The sequence below is a fragment of the Herpailurus yagouaroundi genome, unplaced genomic scaffold (genome assembly GCF_014898765.1).
Source record: "Herpailurus yagouaroundi ecotype Mexico unplaced genomic scaffold, PumYag 182, whole genome shotgun sequence".
NCBI lineage: Eukaryota > Metazoa > Chordata > Mammalia > Carnivora > Felidae > Herpailurus > Herpailurus yagouaroundi.
The window spans coordinates 41,974,426-41,993,339 of record NW_024412413.1 but is presented as its reverse complement, the minus strand read 5'-3'; the positions used below and the strand labels follow the sequence as shown (position 1 = coordinate 41,993,339).

Sequence of the window (18,914 nt, the reverse complement as noted above, 5' to 3'; positions counted from 1 at the left end):
ATTGGTAGGTGTTTTGTGTGTGTGTGCGTGCATGTGAGCACGTATGGTAAAATTTTACAGATTATAAGTTTACCTATAATAGTAATTCATTTATCATTGCTTTAGATTCCTTAACTTTAGTCACATCTCAATTTTTTATTTATCCATCTTCCATTCCTTGCCAATAGTGTTGCACTTTTCTACAATTTTGGAAAATCTTGGAAATCAGATCCAGGGATTATTAAAGCTACAGAAGAACAAAAGAAAAAGGTAGCAAGATAGAATCTAACTAGTCACATGTGTTTGTGAAATTATCAGTATTTATACCAGTTATTAGAGTACAAAGAAAGAAACTGTCTTTTAGAACATAAAAAAGTAGTTTCAAACCAAACTGAGATTGTGCGTAATTATTGCTCACCCTCGATACTCCTGAATGCCTGTCCTTACACTTCCATGACATTTTTAAATTTCATGTTTCTGTCCTTTATAAGAATTGTGATTGCTTTGAGGGATGAGTACAATATTTTAAACATCTCTGTAAACCCTCAGCAAATAGTAATGAATTCAGTAAATGTTTGTTAAATGTGTAACTGGAAGACCAAAAAAGTGGTTGATAGTGCACATATTTTGTTTTAATAATATTTTTATACACCACACACACACACATTATATATGCATGTATATATGTGTGTGTGTGTATATCTATATCTCTATCTAATCCACAGCACCTCTCACCTAAAGCTCAGGTAGTTAGGAAACCAAATTGACAGTCTGAAGGTGTCACATAAGAGAATTAGACTGGAGGCAGTTAAATTATCTTAAGAGCTATTTTATCCAGTCTCTGAAAACAAAACAAATCCTAATGAATTATTTCTGTCTATGAAACACTAGAGCACTAGCAAGTTCCTAGGGACTAATCCCCCCTTCTCTAGGCTGCAGAGAGGTTGCTCCCCTTATATTTAGTTTTCTTTAGACATTACTGCTAATTGATTTGCTAGGTTTTCTTAGTCATAATCCAGTTCTGAAGATTTCAGTTCTTTATTGAACTTAAGTTTATTTTCATGTCTTAGTCATCACAGCCTATATAGTCCTGTTCTTAGGGTAGGTAACTTAGTTGTATTCTCAGAGGAGTATCCCCGTAAGTTTAGAGTTGTTTTCATATATCCAAGAAATAATATTCCTGTGTTCACATTACAATGAAATAGCAGAAGTAAATGAATGAAAGATTTTATTATTTTGAACTGAAAACATTGGTTAATTAAAAATGAACATCATGTTTAGTGATTCATATTGATGGCACTATAGTTGGTGAACATTGTTCAGTTTGAATAAAATATATATATTTTTTAATTCACAGACAATAGTTGAACTTGCAGAGACAGGAAGTCTGGACCTCAGTATATTCTGCAGTACCTGTTTGGTAGTATTTTTTTTTTCTTTATTCTTTCCTTTCTCTTCCCATGGCAGTGGCATAGCATAGAAGGGGTGGGGAACAAGGAGAACAGTTTCTTCTGCTGAGCACATTTCAGGCCCTCCACATTCCCCCACAAGTGCCTTTTAGACCGTAGTACAAGAAGAAAGATGGTAAAAAGATGTCTCCTCCCAATCTGCTTATTCACCCTGGTGGTAGACCTGGACTATACTTCTGATTCGAGGTGCCATTCATTCATATTCATCCTTAATCTCTTTTTCTTTCTTAATATGTAACTCAACAAAGAAACTAAGCAATAAAGTACTAACAAGGTTTACTATGATTCTCTAATATTGTTTTCCCAGGTATTTTTAAGAAAAAATTTATTCTATTTAAAGGTCACAGTGGGAAAATCCGTTAGATAACTTTTAAGACAACAAGGCCTATAAAATGGTTCCGTTTGAGTAGTTATCTCTTTGTAGTAGAGTGTTTTTGCAGCTTTGAGCACTGTTTTGTCATTGATATTAAAAGTTGTCAAACCAGGTCATAAAGAAAGATATAAATGAAACTAAATAGCATTTATTTATGGAATCAGGTATAGTAATACTGACATTGTTTATTTTCATAGACATCCCAGATTTCTATAGCATAATACTGTTTTGTGTTTTAATTATTTTCTTAATATTTATGATTAGTTCTTGTGAAAAATCTATAGACTGCCACAGTGGTTAAACGATGTTTTCCTTTGTAAAAATAGAAATAATCCCTAAATCATACCTGAAACTAAATGCTCTTTTATACTTTTAAGATATACATTACAACTGAACTAATGTCTTAACATGTGAATAATAACAAGATAATTGACTTAATTCAGGATTATGGAGCGGGTCTTTGAAATGGAGCTGTAACTCTACAGATCCTTTAAGTTGTTTCACCTAACATTCTTTGACCAAACAGTTATGATTTTCAGTATTCAGAATGTATACTGCTTTACTTTTGGTAACAACTTTAGGGTGCTGACTAGATTCTCTTGCACTTTCAATCATTCTTTATAAAAAGGTTTTTGTTTCTATGCTTTACAATGGTTAATTTACAGAATTGGCACCTTAATGTTCAGAACATTTTTATATTCCGCTGTTCTTTGGAAATATTATTTTGTTCTACAAAGCCAAGAATGAATTGGCTGATATGTTTGCCATATGGCAGACAGATTCTTTATAGAGTCACTCAGTATATTTCATTGTTAAATAAATGTCTGATGGCAAGAACAAGACTATTTTTATTATCATAGTATAAATGTTTTGTTATATGTTGTGTTATTGTAAGCTGTGTACTTCTGGATAGATAATTCAAACTGACAGAGGTAGCTGTCATAATATCGGTGTCCTTCACTTTGATGAATAGACAAGTCCCTAAGAAGACATATATAAATCAGAATTTCCTAAAAATGAATTAATTACTCTGTAAGTGAACTGAGGAGCCTATCATGTTTAGGAGCCTTTTGTCAGTGTTTGTTCAGAATTCATTGACAAGTATTGCCCAAAGGGGAAATGTAGCTGAGGCTTGGAGGTGGGGGTAGAGTTTGTTTAATACATCCTTCTTCTTTCTCCTAAATAGCTTTAATTTCATATCTGTGGTAAAGAATAAGTGGCACTTTTTTTTAAGGGTTCACAGATCACTTTAGTACATGTAAGGACCACATAGTCCACCTATGCTTTTTTCCTAGTACCTCAGAATGGTGTCTAACCTATTGCAAACTAGTAGAGAAATGGCAGTGGTTTTTTTGAAACACCAGTAAAGGATATTATAGATTTTGTTTCTGGCATGGGTTGATAACTAGCTCTTGTCACGTATCCAGCATTAGGTGTGGGTAGCCCTTCGGAGGTCACAAATGAGTTCTTTTAGTCACTTGACTGATTCAGAGTAAAATAGAGAAACTTTTCGCAATACTTAAAATAGTATGGCATCATAAACATTTTTTTTATTACTTGTCAAGAGCTGAATAATGTATTTTATGTTTTTGCAAGTAATAGGGACTCCCTAAACTTGTTAAGTATGGTGTACTTTCTCAGATGGGTCATGCAGTTCAGCAGAAAAGATGCTGTACCTTAATCTCCGAGATCTCAGGAGCCACTGAAAGAGAAAGATATGTACACTTATTGCTTTTTGCTAGATTTGTTAACTTTGGGAAGACATTTTATTAATGACTTTGAATTTTATTTTCTTTAAAAAAAATTTTTAAACATTTATTTATTTTTGAGAGAAAGAAACAGAGCATGAGTGGGAGAGGGGCAGAGAAAGAGGGACACAGAATTGGAAGCAGGCTCCAGGCTCTGAGCTGTCAGCACAGAGCCAGGTGCGGGGCTCGAACTCATGGATCATGAGATCATGACCTGAGCTGAAGTCCGACACCCAACCGACTGAGCCACCCAGGCACCCCTAATGACTTTGAATTTTAAGAGGTTCTTGTATTCACTTCGAACTTGACCTTCCTTTTACTAAGGAACAATTTCCTTTTATTAAACAAGAACCAGTATCATGACCATTAATCACAATAAATTTTCATTTGGAAGCCTGGAGAGTGATTTTTTTAAATCAGAAATGTGAGGGATGTGAATTAAATATAGTACCATTCATTACAATAGCAAATAGGCCTGTGATTCTTAATTGCTTTTGTAAAGTTATGGTTCTGCCCCATTCTTAGGAGTTTATATTCCACACTAGCCCTATCCTGTCTTTTCTTTGTTGTTGCAATTGAAATTCCATTGAAGAAAACAATAGTGATTTTTGTTTTATTTTGTTCCTTTGGAAATAGAGTTTTGTTTTCTTCTTAATTGTATTTTGAGAAAATAAATGTTCAGCTTTCCTTTCTTCGGTATAATGCCTTTCATAATCTTTTAACATGCTTGTTAACAGATACGGAAACCAGTGAGGTCCAAACACTGTGGTGTATGCAACCGCTGTATAGCAAAATTCGATCATCATTGCCCATGGGTGGGTAACTGTGTAGGTAAGTTTTATTAATGATTTCTAGGTATGTTGTTCATTTAAGTTATTCTAGGTAACTAATGAATTACAGTATTAAATTAGATGTTAGAAACTTCATTCCTACACCCTACTACAGCCCCATTCCTCCCAGTTATCTTCTGGTTGATAAAACAGCAACTCAGCTGTGAGAAAGTTATAAAACCAGTGTCTAGGAATGATTGATATTTCTCTATCAGTTCTTTCTGGTGCCGCCTCTTTCCTGTTTTCTTTATTGGGTAATAGTGAAATCGATAAGGAGGCAGAATAGTATTGTGTTTTAGTTAAGCTGAAGAAAGTAAGGCAATAAAAATATCTGGAAGGATGTTGTGTACAGAAGCAGAGAGGGATGACCGATGGAATTCTGTATACCTCAGTACTCAAGAATGGTGTGGTCCAAGGAGGTGAACTAAGTGGTCTGAGAGAGAACCCTAAGGATTTTATGAGGTGACAGCAGGGAAACATTACAGAGATTGCATAACCGTTGAGAAGAAGCCTTTAAAAAGTTGGATTATAAGGTTTATACAAATAAAGATAAAATAGAGTTATTTTAAACCTCACAAAACAAAATACATTAAAACTCAGAATTGAGATTCATTTGGCTCATTGGGACTCTTGACTTCAGAATGAATGCCATTGCAGTCCTTATATCTTTGCGTGTAGTTACAAGCATTCTTATTTTAAGACTTTTATTAAAACATTTATTTTCCTGAGGAGCATTTAATCAAGTAAGTAATGTATGTGTTTATTGTCCAAATTGTATCACACCTTTCATGGCATTTGTCTATCCCCATCCCCAAAAGGTGTATTTCTAGTTGTTTTTTCTTAGCTGAAAAAAATTGCTTCTGTGTTGTTCTTTAGGTGCAGGCAACCATAGATACTTTATGGGCTACCTATTCTTCTTGCTTTTTATGATCTGCTGGATGATTTATGGTTGTATTTCTTGTGAGTACAATTAGCTTTTTACCTTCTTAAGACAATTGTATACTTTTGCATATTACCATGTTAGCAAAATATAATGGTGATAAGTCTTTTAACTAAAAATGAACGGCTTTGGACACCTTACTGCACTGAAGCATAAGGAAAAAATAGATATAGAATTATAAACATACTCAACATATAGCATAATCAACAGAATTATAGTTAATTGTGAAAAACATGTTAGCCTGATAGGCTTTGCAAAGCTTCTGGGTAAAATACATCAACATTTTTCACATCACGGGCTTGCCTTACTCTAGTAGCTTACAGATTTTGTGACTGTGCTAGTTGCTCTTCCTTACCAGACAGTTGGGAAAGTATAGTGAACTTCACACAGAACTTGAAATATTTTGAAAAGTAAGGTGTAATTATTGCCTACTGGAGAATATTAAAAGTTACTCTTTTAAGAATAAATTGCCATTCACTTGATCATATGGGTATAGAGGAAATGATGTTTTTGTTTTGTTTTGTTTTTTACATTGAGAACATGGTTTGAGAAGGGTTTAAATTGAAGATGTTAGTTGCTATGCTTCAGGGCTTGGTGGTACTTATCATAATATATATTATAGCCGGGCTTAAAAATAGGACTTGGAAGGATGATTTCCTAGTCCTCTTCTCCCACAGATGTTAAGAATAATGTCTGTTATTGCCCTGATGAAAAAGGAGGCTACTTCCTCAGATAGAGATTAATGGAGAGAAATATTTGATAAAAGATCTTGACCTAACTTCTGGCCCAACACACCAGAGAGAGAATACGGCCTAAAGCAGCAGTAGTTTTTATGGCAGCAGCTCTCAAAGAGGAGACTTTTGTTTTGGAAAAAGCCTCTCTCACGGAGGTGATCTCATTGTATGTATTATATGTTCCCCCCCCAAAAAAAATTTTTTTTACTTATATGCATGTCACCTTATCTCTGTATAAAGATGTTAATCATTATATGTAGGCAGTGCCAATCAAATAAAAACTATACTATTTAAGTACAGTAGTTTTTTTGTTTTTTAAGATTGCTGCTTTGTCCATTTCTATCTTTGCTCTGATTTTTTCACTGATGTAGAAAGGGATTATTTAGAAGTATAAAAGTATAAACAATTTGTATCGAAAGTTATTGGTTAAATCTAGACTTTTGGATCATGTTTTCTAAGTGGTGCCTCATGCAGTTGTCTTGTCTTCGTGAGGTGGTTGGATGATTACTGAGTAAATGTGAAACTTCTGTTCTCATTTTAGACTGGGGACTCCACTGTGAGACCACTTACACCAAGGATGGATTTTGGACATATATTACTCAAATTGCTACATGTTCACCTTGGATGTTTTGGATGTTTCTGAACAGTATTTTTCATTTCATGTGGGTGGCTGTATTACTCATGTGTCAGATGTACCAGGTATGTGCAAGTACATGGTTGGTTCTTTAGTGTGCTGACAACTCTTAAAACTCCATTCCTTGTTGAAAGATAATAATGCATTCTGTTTCCAACCAATCCAGCTTTTCAAGGATTAAAATTTTCCACTTAGTTTCCTTCCTCTTCCTTTACTCTTTACTTTTCCTTTCTAGCTCCCACTCTCCCTCCTCCTCTCCTTCTTATAGTATGAATTTTTTTATATTATGAATTTTCAATACTACTTGTGACAAAACGTATTTCTGTTGTTCCTGATTCGGCTATATCCATTTGGATATAGGTGTGAGCTCAGATCGATGATGCCATTAGTTTTGTGTTTATTCATAATGTTTTATTACCTACAAATATCAGTATTTATTCAAGAGTCTTTTTTTAAATTAAGGATTTTTTTGAAAGCTCTTTTTTAAAGGGGCTCATGGAGAGGTGGTCTGTGTACATAGTGTCCATCTCTCCCTAAGCCCAGTGCCAAATAACCTGTGCTTTAAACATTTTTCCTGTTTAACTGGCTACTTTTCACCAGAGTCAAAGTGATACCATGTAAACAAGCTTGATAATCTCCTAATGGAAAAACAGAAACAAATTTCACCACTTTTTCCCCCTTGAGAATTAACTTCTTTTACATTAAAACTTATTTTCCATCAGAGGGAGTTAATGGTTTGCTTTCTCTTACCTCCTAGATATCATGTTTAGGTATCACTACAAATGAAAGAATGAATGCCAGAAGATATAAGCACTTTAAAGTCACAACAACATCTATTGAAAGCCCATTCAAGTATGTACATGTTTATAAATTTAATATTTTATTTTGGCATATAAAATTCCTTACTAACCAAACTTAGCAAATATCTAGTGAATACATCACAGAGAAATATTTTTTTTAGGTATGTCAATAGGATATGAAACAGGGAATTTTTCTTTTGGTTAGCAATATGTAAAATAGCTTAGAAATCCTACTGAATTCTAAGATTTCTGCCAGACATAGCATTGGTTAGTTTACCATAACTGTAGAATTCATCACATTAACTGCACGTGAATTTGTAACATTTTTTTTCTTATTTGCACAATTCTAACTCTATTGATCTACTAACATTTGGTATAAACAGAAATCTTTATACATTAACATTCAGCTTTAACATTGCCATAAGTTTTTACAAGTTTTCACTGATATGAATGTATCCAGAGAATTGAAATATGATTTTTAAAATATAATCAATTGAAATTTGTATATAGGGAAATTTTCTAGACTCTAGGGCAGCTGCTTTTCAGTGTGAATTATTTTATTTGTCCTTTGAATGACAGAAAAATTTCCATAGGCATAGTTTTATTTTATATTTCCTTTTTTTAATTGAGGTGTAATATATAACATTTCAAATGTACAACATAATGATATTTGTGTATCTTGAAAAATGACCAACACAATAAGTCTAGCTAACATTTGTCACCATACATAGTTACAGAATTTTTTTTCTTGTGATAAGAACTTTTTAAGATGTGTCTTGGCAACTTTCAAATATGGAACATAGAACTATTAACTGTAGTCACAATGCTGTGCATTATATCCCCATGACTTATTAATTTTATAACTAAGTGTGTACCTTTTGACTCCTCTCACTTGTTTTGCCCACACCACACCTGCAGCCCTCTGAGAATCACCAGTCTATTCCTTGTGAGCTTGTTTGTTTAGATTCCATATATAAGTGAGATTATATGGTTTTTGTCTTTATCTTTCTAATTAATTTCACTTAGTCTGAAGCCCTCAAAGTCCATTCATGTTGTCACAAATGGCAAGATTTGCTTATTTTTTATGGCTGAATAATATTGCATGCGCGCGTGTGTGTTGTATGTACATACACATATCACATTTTCTTCATTCATCCATCAGTGAACACTTACGTTGTTTCTATGTCATGACTGTTGTAAATAATGCTGCAGTGAACTTGACGGTACATATATCTTTTCAAATTAGTAGGTTTTTTTTTGTTAGTTTCTTGTTTTTTGTTTTTTGAGGTGTTTTGTTTTTTTTTCCCAGACAAATACTCAGAATTGGAATTGCTGGATCATATGGTAGTTCTAGCTTTAGTTTTTTTGAGGACTCTACTGTTTTCCTAGTAGCTGCAACAATTTAACCTTCCCACCAATAGTGCATAAGACATCCCTATTCTCCACATACTCACCAAACTTGTTAGTTCTTGTCTTTTTGATACTAGCCATCCTAGCAGATGTGAAGTGCTATCTCATTGTGATTTTGATTTGCATTTCTTTGAAGATTAGTGAGCATCTTTTCATGTATCTGTTTGTCATCTCTATGTTTTTGGAAAAATGTCTGTTCAGATCTTCTGCCCATTTTCTGATTGAATTGTTTTTTTCTTTTGAGTTGTATGAGTTCTCTTTGCTCTTGAGTTGTAGGAGTTTTTTATATATTTTGGACATTAATCCCTTATTGTATATGATCTGCACATACTTTTTCCCATTCAGTAGGTTGCCTTCTCATTTTGTCGAGGGTTTCTTTTCTTGTACAGAAGCTTTCTACTTTGATGTAGACTCACTTGTTTACTTTGCTTTGGTTTATATTAAAAAATTCATTGCCAAGATCCATGTCAAGGAGCTGACCACCTATGTTTTCTTCTAGCAATTCTGTGGTTTCATATCTTGCATTTAAGCCTTTAATCCAGTTTGAATTAATTTTTGTGTGCAGCATAATATAGTGGACCTGTTTCATTCTTTTGTGTGTAGCTGTCCAGTTTTCCCAACATCATTTATTGAAGAGACTATGCTGTTCAATAGTTCAGATATATAGCTCAAATAGTTCAATATATAGTTCAGATATATATGTATATATTTAATTTTACATTTAGTTTGATGCTGAAAAGTAGTAGTTTCCTAATTATATGAAGTATTTAAAACTTTTGATTTTTACTCAAGCTACTTGGCCTTCAGTTTTTTGTGATGCTATTAATTATTGCATGCTTCTGGAAAGCATACAAACCGTTAAATGAAAGCAAAAATAAGGGAGTTGGGTAGTTTTGAGAATTCTCCCATAGGCACGATTATTATATAAAATGGAAAACTGTGACTGCTTTTCCAGAGGTATTCTTCAAGTCCTGAAATTCCCTGGACTTACCCTTGACATTTCTTTTCTTAAATTGTTACTTTTAGGTACATTGCCAGATTCATGCTGTTTGTAATCATTTTGCCTTTTACTTTCTCAATTTTGGATAGAGTTTGTCTCCTTGCCAAAGAGCTGCCCATCAAGGAAGAGTTTTATAAAAAAAAATTACATAGGACACAGGAATGAAAGAAATGCAGATTTGAATAACTTTAAAATATAATTGTGTAACCCATTAAATTAACAAAAGAGAGAAGAAAAATCAGTGTTGGCAGAACTATGAAGAAACATTAATGCATATATATTTGGTAGAGTTATAAACAAACAGGTTCTTTCTGGAAAGTAACCTGAGTTTTTAAGTTTAGAAAAATATATATTTAACACCAAAATTAAATTAAACTCATATATCAAATTATTGTACTAATAGGCTTTTTCTTTTTCTTTTTGTTGGGGGGATATTTTAGCCATGGATGTGTAAGGAACATTATAGACTTCTTTGAATTTCGATGCTGTGGCCTCTTTCGTCCTGTTATCGTGGACTGGACCAGGCAGTATACAATAGAATATGACCAAATATCAGGATCTGGGTACCAGCTCGTGTAGCAACATCTTTATCCTATGAAGCATATTGCTGAGTGGTGCCTGAAAATTGTGTCTGTCCGTGTCTCTCTCACACTCGAATCCACATTTTTGAACAATAGCATGCTATCCGTAGGGCTAACAGTGGATTTTACAGTCTTTTTTTCAACACTTTATTAACAAAAGTAAACATGGACAGAGCACACTGCCACTTCTGGGAAGAATAAAGATCATAAAAAGGAATTTTAATGGTTCGTAATGTGGGAATTCACAACATACTCAACTTTTTGGTTTTGTTCTCATAACATTTTTCACGAAGAAAGAGTGAACTTATTCTGAACTTATTCTGTTGATAGACATGGTATACTGATCAGAAATGTTCAATTCTAGCTAAAACTAAATTTATGATTTATGGCTAAATTTTATGATGCACTCTACTATGACTATTGCATTTAATTCCAGGAGAATGGTCTCAAATTGATTCAGACTAGTATTATGTACATTTTAGAATGTACATGTAAATACTGTGATCAAAATCATGTGGTTTTATTAGGGATCTACTGTAATGTGTCTTCAAGGGCACAAGAAAATAATGTTCACAAGAATATGTGCTAACACTATTTTATTGCCATCAGCTGTTGCAATGCTGATACATTTCTAGTTCAGTGAAATAATTTGTAGTAACCTTGCTCTGAGGTTTTATGGTCTGATTAATAAAGCACTTGCATGAGTATAGTAAGTCATGTTATTTTGTTCAAACTTAAAAGCCCTACTAAGTGCATGATACACCTCATAGAATACTAGCACATACTATCCAGTAAAGCATAAATTAGAATTTAATTTGATGTGCAAACAGTCCAATTTTTAAGAGTTGAGGTAATTTCAAAGCAGAACAAATAAGTTCATGCAAAATTCTCAGTAATAGAGATAAATGGATATACTTCTAGAATTCTGAGCTGCGAAATAAATTGTAAACAAAATAATGGAGTTTAGCTAAAAATGGAGCATGATCTCTGTACATATAGCACATGTGAATAAAAGAAAAGCTAATGGTATATTCTGGTTTTTAAAAAATGACCTATCAGAAAGAATTTAATCCTCAAGATTATTTCAATTTCCCCAATATTGAATGTTTTGAGGTTTGTTAATGCTGTCTGAAACCATTTCAGAAAGATCTTTGTTAAATGTGATGCACTGATCAATTTTTGTTGCAGCATTTCCATACTCTCACGGTGAACTATTAGTCACTGCTTCCATAAATATTGTTTACAGAGTGAGACTTGGTTTAGTCCTCTTAAGTGCTGTAGCAAACTGTGGTTCGAGCAACCTGTGGGAAACCTGTGAGAGGGAATGGGCTTGGGGGAGGGTGGGGAAAGGGTGGTCAGACTGATGACAGATCCTAGACCAGTGTAAAGATTGTGTATCTGTATATAAATAATTTATCAAATAGTTTTCTCTTTGTGTCTGTATGTGTTAGTGTATTCAAAGCTGCTCATTTCATTTTATCCAACCAAAAAGAAAAGGGAGATAACCTAATGAGCTTCTAGTGATGTTCAGTATTGCTGTTAATAGGCATTATACCCTGCAAGTTCCACTGCATGTCTGAAGCTTGGTAAAATTAGTATTCTCTGTAAAATGCAGATTACAGGTATTAAAGCAATCTAGTGGTATACCCGCCCCTTGCCTTAGTAAGAGGAGCAGTGAAAATGTATATAGTTGATGTTCAGTATTTCCAAGTACCATTTTTATATAGTAGTTTCTTTGACCATAAGTCACACATCAGAAAGATTACCTTTAGTGTATTTGAGTGTTTTAATATTAGAAAATTGGCATACGTACTTTATTTTTGAAAAGGGAAAAGATGGGTGTGGGGTGGCAATAGCATTGTGCCATTTTGTCATAGAATGTAAAAAATTGGTTACTTTACAAATGTCTCTGCTAGTTTTGACTACTAATTGGGGGAAATTTTAGATAATTTTTAAATTCAAAGTTATTTATAAAAGGCTAGAATTTGTTTTAATTTTTTGTATTTTGAGCCACTTCACATGAAGACTCGGTTGCAATTTTTATTGGATACATTTTTATTAACAGTCGAATATAATGGTGGTATTCTCAAGAGTTTGGATAAGAGTGTTGTTACCATGTTCTTTCTTTGTGGTACAATATTCTTTTCAGTGCAAAAGAGATGTCTTTCAGTTCAATAGAAAAGATACTCTAGATACAGAAGTACGTGGAAAATACTAGCAATGTTAATGCTTTCGTACTAACCATCTCGCAGTGCCGGTAAGATCTATAGTTTAGAGATGGTCAGGTGGTCAGATAGCCAGGAGCCAGCTATGCAGCAGTGTACTGTACCGTCCGTTTACTTACTTTAGAAGTCCTGTGTGTGGAACCAGCTTAACCCAGTTCTAAAGTTGTGTATGAAGGTGACCCTCTGGGGAATAGTTCATATCAGCTTAATTGGATACTTATAGCAAATAGGAACTTACTTCTCAGCCCGGAACATGAATTACTTCTTTGGAGTTTTTTTCCTTCACATTTTTGTTCCCAGGAATTTATTTGAAATATTAATAGGCATAAAGCAGTATCATTATACTTAAGCTATGGATATTTTTATTTTATATTTTCTTTATTTATAACTGTGCCAAGTATTATTTTGCTACTTACCGTGTTACTCTGTGGAAAGAAAAACCTGTAAAGTGTTTAATAAATTAGCTCTCCTTACATAAATTAAATCTGTTAAAATTTTGTAAAATATTAATCAGAATAAATATTGACTCTTAAGCGTGTGTTTGTTTGTTATTTCGTTCAGTTCACTTCAAGAAATTGACGAGACACTGGGTAGTGGTAACCTATTATATTGAAAAGATTATTATGTATATTTGTATCTGGAACCACTACAATTCAAGTGGGAGGACTAGAAATTAGCAAAAGTAAAAGGTGGTGGTAGTATTTTAAAAAACTCTAATCCCATGTCTATGTATATGTATGTAATTAATACTTTTTAAGTAAAAGGAAATGTTTCTTTAAGAATTTTGGATTCCATAGAGTAATTAGGATCCTCAAGGACTGTATGAATCTCCAAGTTTTAAATCTAAGTATTATCTAGAGACACTGTGGTAAAATTTTGGAAAAGGAAACCTACCAAACATTGATCTCAGTCACTTGAAAAGCTATGCATCATAACTTCTTTTTTGGGGAATTTAAAAAGGAGAAATTGTGAAGGTGCCTTTTCCTGCATGTGCATGTCCACATGATTGTTTATGGGTTGAGAACCCAGTGGTATTAAGTATTTTCAGACTGGAATAATTAATACTCATTTCATAATTATTTTATGATGTTTAAAGTAATGCTTCCAGAGCTGTGTAGAGCTCAAGGAACAATATTTTGAACAAGTATAAAAATAAAGCAAATTCTGCAACAAGCCATCAATTTTCATTCCGGGTATATTTCTCCCCTCCATTGTTGACTTACATGGATCTCCCAGCCCTTCCCAAGATTGGTAGGTTGTACCAAGATAAGGATACCAGATTCTAAGAGTTTATAGAGATAACTGGAAACAAGTGGTATGTATCAGGACAAGAAATCTTAGCTTCTTGTCAAAAAGTAAATCTTCAGTTTCATAAAGTTGTTGGTATTAAGAGTTACTTATTAAATATCTTTGTGTGACTTTACAAAATGGAAAGTCTGTAATTCCAAGTGGGATATTCAGAATGTTCCTTTATCGGGGTCAGCTAAGTCACAAACTCCAGGAAACCAGATGTGCCTTTTAGAAAACTTTTTGCCTTTGGAGTATGAATTTTTTGCTTGGATAAATTTTACCTGAACATCTGTCATCAGACATTTACTCTGATTGAACAATACGTTTTAATAGCAGTGTTTCTAGTACTCCAAAAGAGGGACTGTTTCCATTCAAAGCATCAGAAAGCCTCATTGCTGCTGGCTTGCATCTGTAGGTTTACAGTTTTCATCAAATTTGGAAATTTTCAGTTATTATGTCTTCAAATATTTTTCCTTTTCCCTCCCCCACCCTCAGGAAATTCTAGGTATACATTGATTAGGCAACTTGAGATTGTCCTACAGCTCACGATCAGTTCATTTTTTATTTTTGAGAGAGCACGGGGAAGGGCAGAAGGGGAGGGAGAGAGAATCTTAGACTCCGTGCCCAGTGCGGAGCCCAACGCGGAGATCATGATCTGAGATCATGACCTGAGCTGAAATCAAGAGTTGGACACTTAACTCTGAGCCACCCAGGTGACCCAGTCAGTTCACTTTTTAAATTCTCTTTTTCCCCAGTATTTAGTTTGGATTGTCTTCAGGTCTTTAAGTTCACTTAAATCTTTTTCTGTCTAGTTTAGTCTATTGTCAATACTATTTAGGCATTTAGGGGATTTTTCATCTCCGACATAGTTTTCACCTATAGTGTTTGATTTAGACCATTTTTTATCTTATTTCTCTACTGTTTTGAAGATATGGATGGAGTACACTTATAATTAACTTTTTATTTTTTTTATATTTTTAAAAGTGAGAGTGAGTAAGCAGGGGAGGAACAGAGAGAGAGGGAGAGAGAATCCCAAGTAGGCTCTGCTCTTAGCATAGAGCCCAGCACAGGGCTCAGTGTCACAAACTGTGAGATCATGATCTGAGCCAAAGTCAAGAGTCACGCTCAACCAACTGAGCCAACCAGGTGCCCCATAATTAACTTTTAATATCCTTACCTGCTAATTTTCACATCTATGTCAGGTTGGGTTGGTTTTGATTTTTCCTCATTGTTACAGGTTGTATTTTCCTGCTTCTTGGCATGACTAGTAATTTTTTTTTCTTTTCAAATTTTTATTTAAGATGACTAGTAATTTTTGATTTGGTGCCAGACACTATGAATTGAGTACTGGATATTTTTGTATTCCTACAAAAATTGCAGAGCTTTGTTCTGGGATGCAGTTACTTGGAAGCTTCAGTTCTTTCAGATTTTGTTGTTAGCAAGATTGGTTAGGCAGGACCGAGCAGTGTTCAATTTAGGATTAATTATTCCCCATTGTTGAGATGAGCAAGAGCAATGTACTCCATCGAAAGCCCCAAGAATTGTGTTTCCCCATGTCACTGGTGGCAATGAACAGGAACTATTCCCATGTGGGCTCCCATGTGAGCACCAGACTTTGTTCTAAGTCTTTCAGTTGCTTTTTTTCTCTGGTCTTGGACAGTTACCTCACAGGCGCTATCAGCACACGGCTGAAGACTTGCAAGGTGGGGGTGGGTTGTCCTCTTCATGTCTGTGGAGTTATTTTTCTGTACGGCTCTCTCAGGTCCTTTGAACTCTAGCTGCCTTGGCCCTTCTGGACTCCACTCAGTCTCAACTTGGGGTGCCTCCCAACCCCACCTGTGTTTTCCCTCCTTGCACTACAGCTGTAGCTTGGAAACTCTCAAAACTAGTGAGACTGCTAAGCCCAAGACTGATCTCATTTCCCCATTACTGTTCTTTGTTGCCTGTTGTCCAAGGCCTGAAAACGTTTGTTTTTTTTTTTTTTCCGATGTAATTTGTGGTTTTGGTGTTTCAAGTGAGAGGGTAAATCTGGCCTGTTATTTTCATTTTGCTTTAAGTGGAAGTCTGAGTTAACACATTTTAAAAAATTTTGTTTTGGGGCGCCTGGGTGGCGCAGTCGGTTGAGCGTCCGACTTCAGCCAGGTCACGATCTCGCGGTCCGGGAGTTCGAGCCCCGCGTCGGGCTCTGGGCTGATGGCTCAGAGCCGGGAGCCTGTTTCCGATTCTGTGTCTCCCTCTCTCTCTGCCCCTCCCCCGTTCATGCTCTGTCTCTCTCTGTCCCAAAAAATAAATAAACGTTGAAAAAAAAAATTTAAAAAAAAAATTTGTTTTAATTTCTGATACAGAAAATATTGGTAGATAATAATTGATCATAAACAATAGCTCCTTGGGCTCCTCAACAATTTAAGAATGTAAAGGGGTCCTGAGATTTAAAAAAAAAAAAAAAAAGTTTGAGAACCAGTGGACCAGATTCCCAGTGCTTCTTTTAATGTTAATGGTTCCATGTGCAACTAAAGGCTCTCGAGTTAAAACAGACTTCTCAACCACATGCTCTCAAGGCCTTCATTACGCTAGTGTGTCCTGTGAATCTACAGCTGTGTGTGTATTGATATAGATTGGTAGCAGCAACACTTGCTAAGCTTAACTGATCCTGAAGATTTTTGGGAACTAGAGTTCCCAGCCCTCCTCAAATATACCAAACCACCACAAGGGACTGAAAACATCCCAGTTGGGTCACTTTAAAAATAAAAGTATTTATTTACCATTCAGCACTTTAATAACACATTTGGATTACTTTTGGGCTACCCTGTTGACTTATTCCAAATGATGAAAGTGATTCCTCCCAGAACAGAGCCTAAACAAAGCCAAATTTCTTCTTCCACTCCTAGAACCACTGGTAGCTAATTTTACATTTTGGGGGGAGCTGTTTGTTATGGCTCCCAATTTAAGAATAATTTTGAGTAGGTTGTTTATTGGGTAGAAACCTCAAATTAGTAGGCACCTGGCAGCTTTGTTTAGAGTAATTTCAGATATCTACTAATATCTCCAATATAATTTGGGAACCTTAGTAGGTATGGGAAATGTTGGTTCTGTGTGGGGAATGGTTTAATATTTACATTTGGGTTACCTGTAGCTACCTAACCAACCTCTCAAAAATTTAGTGGCTTAAAATGGTGTTTTTGTTCACAGATCTCTAGTTTGCTCAGGACTCAACAGGAATAGCTCACCTTGTTCCACCTGGTGTGGGCTGGGATGTTCAAGAACCGGGGACTGGAATAATCTGAAGGCTCACTCATGTCAGTTAATACTGGCTGATGGTCGAGATCTCTCAGTGGAGGCTATGGCTGTAATACCTCCATGTGGTTTGGACTTCCTCAGAACATGGCAGCTGAGTTCCAAGATTAAACTTCCAAAGGGAAAGAGGCAGGCAAAAACCATTGCCTTTTCTTTTTAAAATTTTTTTTTTTTTTAACGTTTATTTATTTTTTTGGGACAGAGAGAGACAGAGCATGAACGGGGGAGGGGCAGACAGAGAGGGAGACACAGAATCGGAAACAGGCTCCAGGCTCTGAGCCATCAGCCCAGAGCCCGACGCGGGGCTCGAACTCACGGACCGGGAGATCGTGACCTGGCTGAAGTCGGACGCTCAACCGACTGCGCCACCCAGGCGCCCCAGCCATTGCCTTTTCTAACCTCGCCTTGTCCATCATATTGTGCAAAAAATGAGTCACTAGGTTGGCCTTTATTCAGAGGGAGGGGAATTAGTCTCCGTGTTTTGTTGGGAATGTCAAAGAATCTGTGGGCAAGTTCTAAAACTACTACATACAGATTTAGAAGTTATTTCATAACTGTTCTTCAATTCAGCCTATCTTCATTTATGGTTGATTAGCTTCCCCAGCCTGCTTAACAAAGAGGCCTTCCCCTCTCCCACAGTGAAACTTGTCTTCTAAGACCACGTGAGGTGCTCAAGGCTATGATATAAATAAGCATGAATTCTTTCACCTAGTACATCCTCAGTTGATTTCTTCCCACTAAGTTTCTGCTTATGTTTTTGATGCCATACACAGCACAACCGCTATAGCTTTTCAAAATAAGCAATACAGTATGTTAAAATAGGCTTTGGACAAGATGAAGATATGTTCATTGGTCATGCTGGTTTATTTTACCAATCTCACACCTTACCCCTGAAATTAAAGGTTAGATTGAATCTTTGATAAAAGTTTCTGGGGAAATAGTGAAAATATTGTTTATAGTCTGGTGCCTCCTTTTCTACGTGAGCCAGCTGAATGTGTCAGGACACTGCAACATTCTTTGTAACTTATGCAGGATTGAAATGTTTGAGGAAATCATTTCAGTTTCCAGGATTTAGTAAGTTACCATGTATCAGGTCAGAGTGGAGTCTAAAAAATGTCACACCAAGCCTCAGGTTCTGTAGTTGTCTGTAGGTAGCTGTTTGTAATGATCTTTAGACTTAGATGAATTAAATATTTCAGTGTTTTGTTTAACTGTGCCCACCACCCTAGGTCCTTGTGCCTTTCTGAGGAGCTTATTAGAATGGCTTCTATGGCCCTACGTCTAGAGTCTGCTTCTGTAGGGCCTGGGAATCTGCTTTTTAATACTCCTTGGTGATTCTAATGCAGGTTGTCTAAGGAGAATAACCACCAGCTAGAGTGGGGCGGACAGGTGGGTGGGGGATGCTGCCCGACCATCTCTCAAGAGCTGGAATCGGTTGCCAAGCAACCCTGACCAGGTTAAAAGAGATCTCCTCCAACAGCTGTGATGCAAACATTAGCCTAGTCGGTCAGCTGCATAACGGGGTGGACTCTAACCACTAAAGTACAGGTAGGGACCCAAGTGATTTTCCGCCAACTGAAATCACAGCAGCTCCTCCAAAATGTGAA

At 35.6% G+C, this 18,914-nt stretch overlaps 1 protein-coding gene across 5 annotated transcripts in view; it reads left to right on the top strand.

The window, feature by feature from the left end:
* Positions 1–18,914, top strand: part of ZDHHC17 (zDHHC palmitoyltransferase 17) — a 104,536-nt gene that overhangs the window by 77,277 nt on the left and 8,345 nt on the right. For 2 of the 5 annotated variants that reach the window (XM_040491370.1, XM_040491368.1), the window contains exons 11-17: positions 125–249; positions 1,337–1,399; positions 4,307–4,400; positions 5,276–5,359; positions 6,615–6,772; positions 7,465–7,559; positions 10,358–13,258. In XM_040491370.1, coding sequence (XP_040347304.1) covers positions 125–249; positions 1,337–1,399; positions 4,307–4,400; positions 5,276–5,359; positions 6,615–6,772; positions 7,465–7,559; positions 10,358–10,496 — 758 coding nt within the window. In that variant the 3' untranslated portion in view covers positions 10,497–13,258. Of the gene's footprint in view, positions 1–124; positions 250–1,336; positions 1,400–4,306; positions 4,401–5,275; positions 5,360–6,614; positions 6,773–7,464; positions 7,560–10,006; positions 10,314–10,357; positions 13,259–18,914 lie in introns of those variants that run through there. The other 3 variants (XM_040491367.1, XM_040491369.1, XM_040491371.1) reach the window with 3 other exon arrangements.